The sequence below is a fragment of the Callorhinchus milii genome, unplaced genomic scaffold (assembly GCF_018977255.1).
Source record: "Callorhinchus milii isolate IMCB2004 unplaced genomic scaffold, IMCB_Cmil_1.0 Scaffold2, whole genome shotgun sequence".
Classification (NCBI taxonomy): domain Eukaryota; kingdom Metazoa; phylum Chordata; class Chondrichthyes; order Chimaeriformes; family Callorhinchidae; genus Callorhinchus; species Callorhinchus milii.
The window spans coordinates 88,998,633-89,016,454 of record NW_024704743.1 but is presented as its reverse complement, the minus strand read 5'-3'; the positions used below and the strand labels follow the sequence as shown (position 1 = coordinate 89,016,454).

Sequence of the window (17,822 nt, the reverse complement as noted above, 5' to 3'; positions counted from 1 at the left end):
AACAGTCATGGATTGAAAATGACCAATTTATTATTGTTATTGGATAGATTATTGTTATTATTGTAGTGGATAGAGCTGTAGCTTATGGACCAGGAGCTTGTTGGTTCGAATCCGGGGCTGTACTGAGTTTGTTGTTCTGAGCAGATTTAAAATAGCCGTTAAAAGAAACAGGGAAGGTGAAGAGAAATTTTTTCACACAACGAGTTGTTCGGATTTGGAATGCATTGCTTGAAAGGGTGGTGAAAGCCGATTCGATACAACTTTTAAGAGTGAAGTAGATAATTATTTGGGAAGGACAAGTTTGCAGGGTATGGGGAGAGAGCAGGGGAATGGGATTGATTTGGATAGTTCTTTTCAAAGAGCCGGCACAGACACGATGGGCCAAATGGCCTCCTTCTGTGCTGTATAATTCTATGACTTACGAGAGGCTAAATTGGCCCCATCCTTCGTTAACCCAGCCATGGGGAGAGGTCAGGGTCAGCTAAGATATCCTCTACAATTGAGTGGCTTGCAGCCATTCACTATCAAGGGTCACAGATAAGCATTAGCCACTTGGAGTAAGGTACCAGAGGATGCCAATGGGGAGACTATTACCAAAAAAATTGCATTACACAATAATTTTATAAAATTGTTGCTAAAGATTCAAATCGCCATGACCACCCCAACCTCCCATTGTCATTTACTTTATTTTATTTGTGCCTCAAATATCTTCTGATCAAAACATGTAAATCTGCCCCTTTTCAAATGAATATATAGAGCAATGTCCATGTTCTCCCAAAGAAAGATCTAGCAAATTTACAGTGGAGAAAGAGGCCATTTGGCCTATCAAGTGTGCAACACATCTGGGAGTAAACTGTTCATTCAACCCCACCTGCCCTGCCCTATCAACCTGTCTTCTTCCCTCTTGAAACCCACAAATCCACTCTAACTTAATAGAACTGAGGTTTGCGGAATTGGAGGAGAGGGGCATAACCTGCACTAAACAGTGATCAATCCAAGGTGATGAATCCCATTGATTTGTGTAGGTGTAGGTAACAATCTCCTCACCTATGTTTCAATCTGCTTTCTATCAGTTTCCTTTCTAATTACCGCTTCCATACATTACCTCTTGGAAGTAAAGAATTTTAAAAATCCTTACATTTGGTTTAGTGCCTTTTGCGTCGGGAGCACGTCTCAGAGACAACAAAGTAGCCCATACAAATTCTATAGAGTTGTACCATGTGGAATAGGTCCTCACACCACTTTTTTTTACCTCTCCCCATTAATTTTCTACCAGGCCCCATCCTCATTATTTGGGGGTGTAACTACTCATATATGTGACAAGAACAGGAACAACTGTCTTAATTCTTTTACAAGTTGAACAGGAGAGAAATTTATGTTAACTTTGTTCTGCATTACAATCCATGTCACAATTATAAGTGGCTGTGTTTTAGAGTGTAGGCAATATTGTAACCCTTATGAATATATTTTAGCAATTATAGCAAGCACCGATTATTTTGTTTCAACTTGCCTTAATGGCTGGGATTGCTGAATCAGAGAAAATTACCTTTTAGGTCACACGCAAAATCATTCATCACTGAAATGAAAATGCATGCATGAGATACTTTATAGCAAATTCAATCTATTCAGGGTAGCCACAGGATTGTGGGAGCTTGGGTTTGTGTGATATCAGAATATCTGGTTGGGGGGCTCAGGGAAAAGGCCTCCTCAGTATTTAGGTCTAATTTGTAATGTTCACAAAACACCTAAATGCGATTTCCCGAAGAGCAAAACAACTTTCAGAATCAGAATTATCCATTTGGGGTATTTTTAAATCAAATGCCTCTCAATGCCCACAAACAGAAATCATAATAAGCATTTTGGATCCCATCTCTCAATATCGCAAACTAGTCCCCAATTTCTGCTGTTTCACTGACCTTAGCTAAAACACTTATTAAATGAATGAATTCCGTGATGTATGACGACTTTCTTATTTTGGATTGAAAGACTTTCACTTAAGTGAATAGAATGAAATGTGATGTGTGATGTGATACATATGACATTGTGGTGCATTCCACCACCCTGCCCACCACAGGCTGTGATCAAATGCTTATGACAGTCGTTGAACAGACCGACAGCACCTTTGAACCTACTGCTGCACAGATCATTTTGGTGCAGTTAAAATGTTTCAAAACCATTACCGGATGAGAGGATGTTGAGTCAGTGTCATTTCGCAAGATTAATTTTAAAGGTAACAGAAGCATGATGTACCTCATGAGTAACATTTTCTCTTAGATGCTACAAATCCAATGCAGATCATGTTTAGCGTACTACAAGGTTCTCGACCAGACACCAGTGAGGAGAGCTTATCACAGGACATTCCATATCGTGAGACTCTGCTGGAGCTGATGACTAGTGGCTGGTCAAAAAACCCTGATGAACGACCTTCCTTTACACGTAAGTTGTTATGAGCTACACTCATTGATAGGTTAACTTTAAAACAATCACCGAGAGGAAAGGGCAAAGGCAAAGGGTAAAGGCTAAGAGAAATGTACACCTCCTATTGGGCAGTTCAGGGTAACACAAATGGAAAATATAACCGTGATCAATAATCTTTGCATTTAATATCGTGCCTTTTAAGCATTGATAAGATCTTCACAGCCAATTTGCACAATGTTCTACAAACAGTCAATGACCAATCTATATGTGGGATTATATATATATATATATGGGGAATTGTTAGTCAGGACACTGGGAGAAACTCTCTTCTCTTTCAAATAACACCATAGGATTTAACATCCACCCGAACACACAAATGGGAACTTGGTGCTCACCAAAGAAAGACACCTTGACAACGCAGCATTGCAGTGTTAGTTTATATCATCAAGTGGATTCAAGCCACACATTGTGTTCTCCTTATTCATGTTTTATTTTGATAGTTCCAGATATTTCACATGCTAGAAAATGCAATATATTTTGTTCATCGATCTCTCTTGTTTGTCACTTCTGCTTATATTACTTCTTGTTTTGTTTTAATTATTTTAAATGTTGTGTTTATTGTTCATTTACAGTTGATATTGATAAATGTTTTAATCCATTCTCCTTTTCACACAACTTCTATGTCTATATGATGATTCCTCTAAATGAACAATGTACTGAAGCAACTTAAAAACTGCAGCAATTGATAGTTATTTGGAGCTTTCACTTTCAATAATTTGCAATGGAACTGCATCCAATCACGGTGATATTTTCACTTCACAAATATTCCCACTCTTTTCATTGCTAAATTGAAATAGAAACTCACTGAATTCCATGCCAGTTACTTTTTTTTCTTTCTCACCAATTTTCTTCACCAATTTTACCCTTTCTCCTGCTTAACAGTTTTGATCCTCCCTCAACTTCAGTACACAACACATTTGGCAATGGCTGCTGGATGCAAATCAGGAACAAGCTAATTTTCCATTCCCTAACCAGGGGCCCTGATATCACTTTTAGTATCCTGTAAAGATCACCCAGTCTAGAATCAGCTAACTCAGCAGCAAGTAAATGTTAATCTTCAACTATAAAACTTGAGAAAGACTTGGATTCAGAAAAATTGCATCTCTGCAGCCCTGCGCTGCTCACACCCTTTGGGGAGCTGTTAGTCACTGCTGGCACAAAACTAACAAAAGATTTGAATTTTTCTTTCCTCCCGAAATGCCAGTTTGGAGAAATCATTAATTAACCATTTCAACACCTACCTGAAGAAAATGACAGGACCTTGATCTCCATCTTCTTAGTTCAGCCAAGGGTTGAGTGAACTCTAATAGGGTGCTTCATTAAGAAATATTGCTAGTTAGGCAGCGGCTCTCATTATGCTCAACTTCAAGCTTCTGTTTGTTAGGCACATGAAAAATCTAGATGTGGGCCCATGAAAGGTAAAATATTTTTATGAAATGGGAATAGAATCTTGCCCTGATGGCCCAAAGGATAAAGGCACTTTTTGGCGCAGCTTTAAGTCATAGATGTAAGGAGTTAATGTTCAAATCTGGGACTAATGTGCTGGGCTCATGGATTGATGCGACCAAACTCACCCTTGGGCTAGAAACATATAGATGTTGATTGTCAGATGATAGAAATTACTGCACAGAAGGCTGGGAGTGCACAAATGTACTCTAGTGCTATCAACTGAAATCCCACTTCCTTGCTTTTTCCCTCTGCTTTCCTCCATAAATCAATAGAGCGAATCAGGTTTGTCTGCACAGTTGAATAGAGACATGAAAAATGCCTACGAGACTCCCACACGAAGAGCAACATTATGATTGAGCTACTGGAGGATGAACGAAGGTCATGGAACACAGCCCAGCTGAGTCCATGCCTTCAGGTCAGGAAGGGGTGGGGAAAAAAATAAACTTCAGGGGAAAGATAAGAAAAGCATTTGCACCTTAATTTTAGTTAAATGAGTTGTGAGTTCAACTTGCTGGTCGATGATAAATTTGGAAGAGGGGATAAAAAGTTCCTGAGTGGTGCAGGTATTGCTCAAATGATGTTCCCATTGTAAGCATATGGTTTGAATTCTGAATGTAGAAGGATTCAATCAATGTGAACTCGTGCTGAACGATTCGTGCTGGTAACAGTGGAGGCTACACTTTTCACAGAGCATGAGGGATATAGAATAGATTGGTTTGGAAATTCAAATCCAAAACAAACAACTCTTAATATGTTTGCTCATAAAGGGTGCCTGATGGAATTGGAGCCAGTGGTGCGAACATTCAATGAAGTGACTGTACTTGAAGATATTTTACAACTTAAAAGAGGAAAAGTAAGTGAATTTAAAGTAATTTCCTTCTTTTGAAAAAAAGACAGGAAAGGTTCCTTTCTGCCGATTTTCAGGGTGATGGGTGCACTGAGTATTTTATCCACAATGTATTACTTTGGGACCTTGCATCTAAGGAATGACGATGGGTTTCAGCTTTTGTTAGGCACTGTTTTTGCTATACTTTGTGTAATGTTTTATTTCTTGGTGGATTACTGATGGGTATGGCACTACAGTGAGTGGTGCAGGTTAGATAAACGCTCATGCTCCAACCTTCTTACCGCAGATATGTAATTGCAGAGAGATGCCAGATAGAGGTTTGTTGCGTCTCCATGGGGACAGATTTGGAAGAGGCTCAAACTTGACTAGTTTAGTGTTCCAACCAGCTAAGAGCAACATTGGTTGCAACGTTCTCTTGGTTGCCAGGTAGAGGAAAAAAGAGAGGGGTTTCAATGCCCTTTAAAAAAACATTATTAGCTGATGGACAAAATGTTTTATGAGTATACTGTAGGGCCATAGTGTACCCACATTATATATAAATACATAGTCTGTGGTTATGCTTTAATAGTAACCTCATGAAATGGTTTGTTTTGTGACATTTTTAAATACCATTAAGTTAATAATTTATTTTCATTTTTCTTATTGTAGATGAATAGTGACTCGGACCTTTTGTCATCAGGATATACAAACAAACTGAATGGGGATTTGAAGACACATCATATATGCCCGGTACCAGAAATGGTAAGTAGTGTTGTAATATATCTACTATTCCAAACCAGCTCCTAGAACAATACTCTAATATTCGTATTGTACCAGACCAACTAAACAAGAACAAAACTGTAATATACTCACTGTACCAGACCAGCTAATAGAATGATACTGTAATATTTCTATAATACCAGATGAGCTAATAGAATAATATTATATTCCTTATACCAGACCAGCTAATAGAATAATACTGTAATGTAGGATTGGCGCATATGGTATTCCTAAACATATTTCATTCCTTAATTAACGTACAAGGTTAAAATATATTTAGAAATTTTCTCTCACCCGACCTCTGAATAATGATAGCATCCAAAGCCAGCCAAAAAAGATTTTGCTTCTTTTGGAAGTGGGAGAAGCCTTTTCAGACGCTGCTTTACAGAAGACCTGTGTGTTAATATGCTATCCTGCTCAAACTGACCCATAAAAACAGGAAAACTCCCAAGTCTAGACGCTGGTGTGTGCTGAGCTAGCTGATATCACATTGAGTCTCAGCATCCTAGGTTGAAGATGGGACTAAGATCAAATCCACTGCTATCAGTATTGCAAGTGGGAAAATGTACGTATATTAATCTTTGCCTGCTGCATTTATCTACAAAATCCACAGTCACTACACTTGACACTAACTCCTATAAAGCATTCTGAGACATCCTCGCAACATGGAAGGTGCTATAGCTCACTATAGGGCGAACATTCTGCCCACAATCACTGAATTGCGCTCTGAGAAGCTGCCCCACATGAAGGGCATTATGTAAATGCTAGTTGTTGTTGTAATGAGCTAAACGGCAAACATTTTATTCAAATATTAATTTTAACTAATGTTTGCAAAAGGTTATTTTTATAGCATGTATCAAAATGCCTCAAAGGGCTTCATAGATCACGACTGCCAAGTCCAGTGACTATTTTTTATAGGCATATACAGCAACGATTTGCACCAGCGATGTCCTACAAACAGCCTTGAGGTGATTGATCCAGGAATCTGGAGAATTACTGGCCAGGACTTGCTTTTCAAATGGCATGGGATCTTTAAAATCACTGAATAGGCAGATGGGTTCCTGGTTTATCTTTCAATGTGAAAGACAGCTCCTCTGATTATTAATAACTCCCTTGATGTAATAGTGGGATATTATTCTAAAACTGTGTCAAGCTGATGCCTCCTTAAATATGGGGGAAACAATTTGCATTTGGACTCATGCCCTGAAGTCGATAATTTCATAAGAAACAAAATGAAGTTGAAATCAATGCTGGCTAATAAAGTCATTTGACTATGAACTGGGTTTTCTGAAGGGAACCCTTGTACATCGCACCAGCCTATAAGACCTCAGCTACAAGGAGAGCTTGGGTCAGAGCTCATGAGTCAAAATGACCGACAGAGGAGTTTCCCTTCAGAAATCTAGTTTGCTTTGCAGGTTCTTTTTCCAACATTTATGCAGTGCTCACATGCTTTTTCAACCTGACTATTTGTATCCAAAATAGATGAAGAGACAGATTAATATCTGTCTAAATAAGTCAGTTTATTGATAACTACTAATTTAGCTTCAGGATTTGACATATAAAGTTGATTAAAATGATTACTGTAGACTTTTAAATTATACTATGTCAGCTCATTGCCATTTTGATTGGAAAGATCCCCAGTGCTATCGAGTTCAAACTAATCTTACGCAATTCATAGCTTGGACCAGACAGCTTCTCGATTTGCTCCATTAGCTTAATTGACCAGGAGCACAACTTGCTGCAGTGAGTTCTCACTTATTGCTCCAATTACAAAAGATGTATTCAGGTTTAACTCTGAATGCCCCCTAAATCCTGCCGCAGTAGCTCCACTTACAAGAGTTTGCTTGCCTTGTTGTATTAACTTGCAGGAAATGAAGCCCTGCATGCAGAAGAAATGCTGTGCACTCGATACATGGCACTATTGAGAGCACAGTTTATCAGGCATTGGAGCACCAACAAATAACACCCTATTCTTGTAATACGCACATGTGATCCTTGATCATAATCATAATTCTCGCATTTGATATCATGCTTTTCATGTCAGGAGGCGGTCTCAAAGCACTTCACATGATGTCCTGTAAAGTGTAGTGACTGTGCATTTTGTAGGTGAACACAACAACAGCTAATTTATACACAGCAATGTCCCACATACAGCCATGAAGTGAGTAACCAGTTTTATCTGGTGAAGTGTTGGCCAGGACACCGGGAGAAAATCCTTTCTCTTTTTACAGAGATCCTTGAGGCACTCTCTCAATTCTTAGTCAGAAATTGTGAGTTCAAGTCTGTCAAGTCCCACATCTGGACTTTGAGCTCCCCTAGTTTAGGGGATCACTGACCTTTTTGGAGTTCCTTTAAATGCTATGTTAAATGAAGGTCCTGTTCAAGTGGACATTAAAGGTCCTGTAGTATGACTATACTCAAAAAAAAATGAGAAGGCCATCCTCCAGATAAAATTGGTCACTCACTTCATGGTGGTTTGGAGGAGAATGCTGTGTGCAAATTGGTGCTGAGTTAACCTACAAAATCCACAGTAAATTCTGTGAAGGCTTTGAGATATCCCCTTAATGTGAAAAGCGCTAAATAAATTACAAGCGCTATTATTATCAGTAATAGTTGTTCCCCCCCNACACACTTCATTACTTTTTAAAGATTTGTGTCTTCTGTGTTACAGGTAGAGAGTATGGGTCCCCGATCACTGCGCTCACATCAGGAAGAGTGCTGTTTACCACAGCCATCACAGGCCAGCCAGCAGCCACTTCAATTTAACATTTTCCCTACAACAGGTAAAAAAAGATATAGAACGCTGAAGATTGCTAGAATATATCACATGCGATTTCTTTATTAAAATAGTTGTTTTTCACCATTGAGAAAATCACACACATTAGTGAAGACTTTTTAAATCATGTTTGTTCATTTTTTTTCAGTTCTCAACAACAACCAGATTACATTTGTATAGCGCCTTTCACGCCGGGAGGACATCCCAGGGTGCTGGAAAGTGTACAGCATTTCAGACCCGAGCTGGGGTTGGGGGGAGAAGGGAGGGGAGGGGAAGGGGGGTGGCCAATGGCATGGTCGATGAGGAGGGTCTTGAGGTGGGACTTTAAGGAGGGGGCGAGGCGGAGTGACTGGGGGATGGAATTCCAGAGGTTGGCTGAAGGCTCTCCCGCCAATGGTGGGGCGGATGGATCAGGAGACGTGGAGCAGGCCGGAGCCGGCTGAACGGAGGGAAAGGGCGGGTTGGTAGAGGGTTAGGAGGTCGCAGAGGTAGGGTGGGGCGAGGCCATGGAGGGCTTTGTATGTGAGGACCAGGATCTTGAACTGGATCCTGTGAAGGATAGGGAGTCAATGGAGTCGGGTGAGAGTGGGGGAGATGGGGTCACGGAGTTTGGTGCAAAAGAGGGCATGGGCTACAGAGTTCTGGATTATCTGTCATGGCTTGAATGTGGGGGAGAAAAGACAGTTGAGGGTCGAACAAGACACCTAGGTTCCTGACTGGCTTGGAGAGTCGAAGTGTGCAACCATGGTGGTTGATGCTGCCAGAGCCTGAGGTGCAGAGGCGCTGGCGCGAGCCAATCAGGAGGGCCTCAGTCTTGTTCACATTCAACTGTAGGACGTTTACCCTCATCCAGGACTTGATGTCCGAAAGGCAGTCTGTCAAGACATCAGTGGTCCTGAAGTCAAGGGTGGAGAGAGAGAGATAGGGTTGGGTGTCATCCGCATACATGTGGAAGTTGACCCCATGTCTGCAGATGATGTCACCAAGGCGGAGCATGTAGATATTAAAGAGAGAGGGCCAAGGACAGAGCCCTGGGGGACGCCAGACGTGATAGTGCGGGGGCTAGAAGAGAAGCCGTTAGAGGCAACAAAGTGAACATGTGAAGGGCGATTAGGATGGTTAGGTTGAATAGACTGTTTCATTGCTGTTGATTCAATGTAATTCAACAAAACTGAGTTCTGTAAAACTATTAAAGTAAAACATTCAGATGCACAGCTGTAGTAAGTTATATATAGCAGCTTGGTGTGCAAGGAATTGAAAGAACAGAACCATTTTGCTGTATCAACAACAAAATTACATTTGTTTAGCTCCTTTCACGTCTGGAGAATGTCCCAAGGCGCTGGACAGTTAATGTTTTGGACCCAAGCTGGGGATTGGGATCAGGGAAGGTGGAGGGCAGGGGGTGAAGGAGGGTGATCAGAATAATGTCCAGTTTATTCTGCATTTCAGAATGAAAAGAACCATGTACTATGGAGTCCTGTAGCTCAGTGGTTAGAGCACTCGCTTTGCAAGCGAGAGACCTGAGTTCAATTCCAGGCAGAGGGCGAAACCTTGGGCAAGTTTCCTTACTCCACACGCCTAATAATAATCCCTCCAAAACAAAAAACAATAATAAATTGGTTATTTTCAATCTACGACTGTTTGTGGGACATTGCTGTGCGCAATTGGCTGCCGCGTTCGCTCACAAATATACAGTCAATTCACTTTACAGTGTATTCTGTGAAGCGCTTTGGGACATCCTCCCGATGTGAAAAGCGCTATATCAAATGCAAGGATTATTATTATTATTATTGGACAAGTTTCCTTACTCCACATGCCTAATAATAATCCCTCCAAAAACCCAAAACAATCATAAATTGGTCATTTTCAATCTACGACTGTTTGTGGGACATTGCTGTGTGCAATTGGCTGCCACATTCGCCCACAAAATATAGTCAATTCACTTTACAGTGTGGTCTGTGAAGCGCTTTGTGACGTCCTCCCGACGTGAAAAGCGCTATATCAAATGCAAGGATTATTATTAAACCTGCAAGCCAAGGCTGTAACTGGTAGGGTGGTCCTAGCTGGACAAGCAGCGGGAAAGCTTGCCAGACAGTTTTTTCAATGGCAAGCTATGTAGTTTTGGCTGGTTAGGTCCCAGCAGTACCCTAATGTACACTCTGAGGTCCTCAAGCCTTGACTCTTGTCAACCTAATCCTCTCCAGAATTAGGTAAGCAAGATGCGTCTCTCCATGGAGAGAGTGTGCATACCATTCCAAAACATGGGAATTTCTATATATAGATGGCAGACACAAGAACTCTCAGTCCTAGTTTGGATATTCTCGAGCATGGTATGCGTGTCCACACATGTCAGACACCCGGCTGGCCCCCAAAAAAGTGCAGTATAAATTGGCGATAAGCAGCACAATGTGAAAACAAATCTTTCTGGAGCCTGATTGTCAGATCTATCTGAGGGAAGTATTATTGATTGATTTGTACAACTGCAGTATAAATTCAGGCTTTGCAAATCGTTCAGCATCTGCTCCTCATGAGTCTTCTAAGGTCAAAACCACCAGTTATTGGGGCTCTGTGCATGGCTGAGTTTGATATGCCCAATAAATTTTACATTGGTTGGGGCAAGGAATAAAAATTTAGTATACATATATTGGCTTGCAGGTTTAACAGTACAGCTGTGTTTCGTCCACAAATATACGGCCAATTCACTTTACAGCATATTTTGTGAAGCGTTTTGAAACGTCTAGAAGATGTGAAAAGCGCTATATCAAATGGAAGGATTATTATTATTAAAACCACTTAGATTTCTTTGCACCACTTGTATTACTTGACTTCTAATTCATAATACCCCTCCCCAACCCTCCATTACTCCCACGCTTATTGGAGGCCTTGAATCGCAGGAAACATAGTCTTCATCCATCAACCCATGCACAGAAGAACTTCATTTATCGCGATTCTAAAGTTTGTTAGTACGTGCACTTGCGGTGATGAGTGAGGATGCACTGAATCGTGAGAAAAATAATCTTAACCCGTCACCGCATGCGTGCTTACCAGTTGCAGTGACGAACTACCTCATGCGCAGTTACAGGCTGCATTAAATTACGCATGCACATTGTAGATTATTGATTAAATCGGATTTTCTACGACTTCTACAGTTTGCCTGCATCTTGGACTTCTCGTAAATCATATTAAATGTTATGGTCCCAACTGATACGACTTATGAGAGTTTTACTGTATACTGTTCTTTTCATTCTGTAAACGGTCAGTATAAAAATAACATTATTGCTTTGTTGCTGTAAGTTATTTTGTTATCAACAGGTGATTGAGCAGGTAGGTGGCAAATGAAGTATAATGTAGGGAAGTGCAAAGTCATCCACCGAGGTAGCAAAAACAGTAGAGCTGGTTATTTTTTTTAGAAGGGGAGAGATTGGAATGTGTTAGCGTCCAGAGGGACTTGGGTGTCCTTGTACACCAATCACAGAAAGTTAGTCTGCAGGTGCAGCAAGAAATTAGGAAGGCAAACGGTATGTTAGCATTCATTATGAAAGGATTAAAGTATAAGAGTAGGGACGTCTTGCTGCAACTGTATAGAGCCCTATGAGACCACACCTGGAATACTGTGTGCAGTTTTGGTCTCCTTATTTAAGGAAGGACGTACTTGCCTTGGAGGGGGTGCAGCGTAGATTTACTAGGTTAGTACCAGGGATGAAGGGGTGAGTTACGAGGATAGGCTGACCAATTTGGGCCTATATTCTCTAGAATATACAAGAATTAAAGGGGATCTTATAGAAACCTATAAGATCATCAAAGGGCATGATAGAGTAGATAGTGGGAGATTGTTTCCCCTGGTTGGAGAAACTAAAACCAGGGGTCACAACCTTAAAATCAGAGGCCAGCCCTTTCGCGCTGAGTTGAGGAAGAACTTCCTTCACTCAAAGGGTAGTGAATGTATGGAACTCACTACCCCAAAGGGCTGTTGACGCTCAGTCCTTGAACATATTCAAGACTGAGATAGATATATTTCTTATTGCAAAAGGGATTAAGGAATATGGGGATAAGACAGGGTTAGGTTATTAGTTGGAGTTAGATTGGAAGATCAGCCATGATTGAATGGCGGGGCAGGCTCGAAGGGCCGAATGGCCTACTCCTGCTCCTACATGTTATGTTAGTATAAACTGAATATAAAACATGCTCAATGGTTTTATGCAGATCAAATTAGCTTGATTCTGTGATGAGAAGTCAGTATAGTACAAGACAGTGGGAGTTCTGAAAGTAAGAGATGAAATGGGCCAAAGGGCCTTCTTCATCCCATCCAACCAGATCCTTTGAATTTGCACAATACAAATCTATCATTACAGAAAACATTTTAGACATCATGATCATAAGACATCAACAACAGCTTGCATTCATAAAGTGTCCTTCACATAGCATAATGTCTCAGAGAGCTTTACAGGGATAGAGAAGTAAAGATACATAGCTCATCTTTCCAGAGTGCCTACTCAGCAGTCTTCCTTCGTATGCTTACAGCATCAAATTGTTTCTTTTAATGAATCCCATATCCTGTTCAAGGATGGCAGGTCCAAATGAGTTGCTAGATGTTTCTATGGGAATTTGCTGTTTTACTTGTACAATAAGTGTTGCTGCATGTTGCCCTTCACATACAACCTGTACATTAAAGTGCTCCGTGTTGTTATATCTCTCCATAGATATCGCAAATCCTAATTTTCTATCAAGTTTGAAACCTCAATGTGAAGAGTTAAACAGAATATCGTCAATTGAATTCAGTCTTGAAGATAACCTGCATCGCCGTTCTGCTGAATATCAATCCAACAGTTTCTGTAAGCCTGGTAAAGGAGTTCCTGAAAGTGAACCTGATTCTGGACCAGGGGAATTTATCCTTCAGCCCTCTTTGACTGGTGAGTAAGGAATTTGATGTAATTTATTATTGAAAGGGAAAATTATTTCCCAGTTGGAATTGAGAAATAGATTCCAGACTTTATGATCCAACCCATGGCTTTTGATAACCTGTGCCGAATATTCTCTGGAATTTGGTAAGCAGGGAGCATCCCTCCATTCCAGATCTAGGGAAACTTCCATGTGTAGGTTATATAAATATTTGGAACTCAGTCTGGTTTGGGTATTCTTAAGTATGGTGATAAGTTCCTCCATGTATCAGACTGACCAAAGCAAAATATCCCATTGTCTACTGTCTTTTCTCTTTACTTCTTAATATGCTCAGTTCCATAAATGTCGATCTATTTCCTATTAAAGCAACTTAATTCATTCTGCCTCTACTGAGGACTGTAGCAAGAGAATCAATTCAAACAAATAATGGATTGAAAGTGAGTCACAAATGAAAATAAAATTGGTCATTTACTTCATGGCTGTTTGTAGGACATTGCTGTGTTCAAACTGGCTGCCATATTCACCTACAATCATTGCACTTTATAGTGTATTACTATGAAGCAATTTGGGTCAATCTCCCAATGTGAAAGCTAGTGTACGAATTATTATTATTCAAATTTCATTCTGTTGAGGGATCTGCGCCAGTCAAAGTTAAGGCTTCTTTAAATCCTGACCAATGTTTCAATTTATGCTGAAGCAACACGAGGCTTTTCATGGCCTATTTTTACTTCTGGAAATGAATCAAACTTCCAACAGCAGAGCAGTGCAGAGCTGGGTTTATACTGTCTGTTTCCATATTTTATTGGCTTGAGGAGGTTAAAGAAAACAACCTGTATCAAAATGCCATGAAAGTGCAAATAAATGCATCCGTACAACTCCAAAATCAAGTTTATTAAGGAGCTGGCATGAGCATTAGGCCATTCGAGAACATTTAACAGACCATCTGGGAGTGGAGCCAGCAGGCGTTCACAACAGTCACATTAACAGTGCAGTGCAGTACATTGGAATCCTACCAAAACCACTGTGTAATCTCAGCAGCAAAGCTCTGGCATGATTTGCATTTATATAATAGTATCTAATTATAATAACATGCAGTTTAACCAGGATTTACACCACCTTTTCACTATGTTGCCATTGCTGTTCCTGCTGCTTTTAACTGGGCTTATTTATAAATTCAAATATTATGTGCTGTTCTCTTGCCAGAGTTTATCTTCCAAGGGGTGGCTCAACAGTGGATTCAGAATAAAAGAGAGGACATTGTCAGTCAGATGACGGAGGCGTGTCTCAATCAATCCCTGGATGGCCTGATCGCCCGAGATCTAATAATGCGAGAGGACTACGAGCTTATAGCTACTAAACCCACAAGGACAGCTAAAGTCCGAAAGCTACTCGACACCTGTGACAACCAGGGAGAAGATTTTGCCAAAGTTATTGTTCAAAAGTTAAAGGATAATAGACAGATGGGTCTGCAGCCTTTTCCAGATTTGTCTGCTGTGCCTTCTCCAGTCGCTTCTGGGAGCTTTTCATCAACAAATCTCAAATACAAGTGACAAGGACTGACTTGTTTTAATTAGATTTTATCTCCATGACTTTTGGAGATAAATGACTCTCTTTTCAGCAACTTTAAACTATGAGGAGTTACAAAGTTTAATAATTCCATATCGGGATCTACAGCTAATGTTTTCAGTTCTGTTACAGTTCAGTGGAGTTTTGAAATATCTTGCATATCTGTTATATTTCAGAGAAGTCTACTGCTGGCCTGCCCTGGTCTCTGGGCTTTCTGATCTTACACTGTCCTTGTGCTGCAAATTGCAGGTAATGAACAGTGTTGATATAACATTGGATGCTTCAAATAAAAATAATGGAGTTTTTTTTATCTTGCGGACAGAAATTGTGTAAGACCCTGCCCATTCAACCATGGACATGGACATTCAACCTTGCTTCCTCTCATTCTGGGGGATTTTTGCTTAATGTCCATTAGCCACAGATAAATTCTTTGCAAGGCTGATAGATTGGATACTTCTGCGAAGCTGAGTGTGAGACATTGCAGGGAGATGGTGTGGTGACCAAGAATTATCTTCTCAATGAGCTCTGTGGTTTGAGCATAGACATTGACACTTGACTTCAATTACAGTCTGAGGTTGGTTTCTCTTCATAGCTGGAGAAGGATATGAAAGCATTTGCAGTTGAGATGTGAAAGGAAGAAAAAGGATAAGATATTCTGAAAATGTAATTTTCAGCCTGCATTCTTTGCCTTAGTGGATAGAGACCATTCTCTATTGAGTATGAGACCATCAGCCAAATATGTTCCTAAATAAGCTGGTAACAGGTACAATTACAGTTGGTTTATAATCTTAGTGTTAGGATTGCTATATTATTTAAAAGGTTGATTGTTTGTCCTTTGTCTAAAATTCCTGTTGTGTTCCTACGTGTGGGAAATATTGCTGGTCTAGATCTACAGTATGCAATGCCTGAAGTGGAAGTCTTTACACAATTGTATTTATAAGTTAGTGGAATTCCTTAAGAGGCTGGTGTTTTTAAACAGAATTATTTTTTGGCTGTTAGACAGTGTTTTGTAAAGACTGCAGTACTGGACCTTGTTGATCCAATGAGATGAAGTCCCAGCTGTCTGAGCCATATGTTACTGCAGCTTCTCCTCTTCACTGTTTAGTTTGTCGGCAATTTTCTTTGTTGAATTTAGTTATCCAAAGTAAACCACGGCACTTACTTATTGGTTTATCGTAATTGTGTCGTTTTATATTTTTGATGTATGTTGATTTTGTACAAATAGTTCAGACTTTCGTTTATTATTTAACATGAACCCACAATATTTTAATCCCAGCCATAGTTTAGAAGATGTTACTTTCTATATTAACACTTAATATAGAGTGAACAGAAGCTAGGAAATACCTATCCTCTATAGGTGCTCATATGAAGGTTAGGCCATCCCAGATGAATTTCACTTTATTTTTCTGTTTGCAGATATTTAAATGCCTCAAGACACCACACTAAATGAAGAGCATTATATAAATGCAGGTGGTTGTTGCCATTGTATTCATGAAGAAGAATGAGTCAAATTCTGTAGGGGAGCCTATTATAAGGCAGTCAACAATAAATCCTTGCATTTATTGTTGACTGCCTTATAATAGGCTCCCCTATAGAAGCAGCATACCTTCTCATTGTCCTCTGGGTCAGCAATAGCTCAGAGGAGGTTATAAGCGAAGTGTGATACGATCTTCCAGGTTGCACGATTTGATAACAGGTCATGATTTCAGAGGTAGGTTGCCTTGAGATTGTATAGGAACATATAAGAAGCACAGGACTTAAGCATCATTTTGATTTGATGACAGATCCGACATTTACCATTCATTCAGTGAATGCAAAACCAAACAGTAGGAAATATTTTTTTTACATAGGAGTTGCCCAATACATTTTAAGAAAAATTACTAAAAAATGCACATCTAGCTGACTGCCTTATATGTATGCTGTATGCTGTATAGCTGTACAGCTGTATGCTGTAAGCAGACTGTTGTGAAATCTGGTTTTTTTTTTACTTAAAAGTGATTCTTGGAAATGTCTGATGCTTAGTAATGCACGTTTGATCTCATTCAGTTCATCAAAATGTACAGATGTGAAATGGTCCATCCGTGTAAGATGAATTTGTACAAGAGAAATGTAATAAATATAGTTTTTAAACCAGAATTTACTTTAAAATTCTATGAAGTTTTTTCAGTGAAGGGGTTTGCTATTATGATGGGTTTTTTTAAATAGGAGAAGCCCAGCCCTCCATATTTGCACTGTGTAAAAAATTTTTTAGGAAATAGAGTATATTGTATTTTGTTTGCATTTAGCGCTAATTTATTTTTAATTAAAGTGTTTCAAATTCTCTTTTCATACTAAATTTTAAAAAAGTTTCACAAAATTCTCAATGTTTAATTATTTTCTATTTATTTTTTTAATTATAATAAACTATTAAAATGTTATACTTATTTTCCAAATACCCTCCCTTGGCAGTTGTAAGGTTTTTTTTTACATAGGTGTCCTCTCCCACAGTAGGCTCCGTGACCCTATCACCCCCATCCTCACCCAACTCCACAGGCTTCCCATCACACAGAGGATACAGTTCAAGATCCTGGTCCTGACCTTCAAAGCCCTCCATGGTCTTATTCCCCACCTACCTCTGCGACCTTCTAACCACCTATCATCCTGCTCGCTCCCTCCACTCAGCGGGCTCCAGCTTGTTTCACGTTCCCCGCCTCGCTCGCCCCACTATTGGCGGGTGGGCCTTCTGCCCCCACCCTCTAGAACTCTTCCCCACAATCCCTCTGCCTCCCTCCCTCTCTTGCCTCCTTCAAGACCCATCTCAAATCTCTCCTCTTTGACTCTGCTTTCGATCTCCATGCATTACCCCCTCCCCCCCTCCACCCTCCCCAACCCCCAGCTCGGGTCCGAAACTCTGTCTGTCCAGCGCCTTGGGACATTCTCCCGATGTGAAATGTAATTTTGTTGTTGTTGTTGTCTGTTGAGGCCGAAATCACTGATGTTGTGGTGGAAATTCCATCCAAGTCAAGATTTTTAAAAAATCTTTAAATTTGATATAGCACCTTTCATGTC

General features: G+C 40.1%; 1 protein-coding gene across 1 annotated transcript in view; it reads left to right on the top strand.

Moving 5' to 3' along the window:
• ripk2 (receptor-interacting serine-threonine kinase 2) overlaps positions 1 to 16,310 on the top strand; it is a 44,134-nt gene extending 27,824 nt beyond the window's left edge. The window contains exons 6-11 of the mRNA XM_007903197.2: positions 2,275 to 2,436; positions 4,695 to 4,780; positions 5,423 to 5,515; positions 8,205 to 8,316; positions 13,010 to 13,219; positions 14,412 to 16,310. Coding sequence (XP_007901388.1) covers positions 2,275 to 2,436; positions 4,695 to 4,780; positions 5,423 to 5,515; positions 8,205 to 8,316; positions 13,010 to 13,219; positions 14,412 to 14,758 — 1,010 coding nt within the window. The 3' untranslated portion in view covers positions 14,759 to 16,310. The remainder of the gene's footprint in view (positions 1 to 2,274; positions 2,437 to 4,694; positions 4,781 to 5,422; positions 5,516 to 8,204; positions 8,317 to 13,009; positions 13,220 to 14,411) is intronic.
• The last annotated feature ends 1,512 nt before the right edge of the window (positions 16,311 to 17,822 follow it).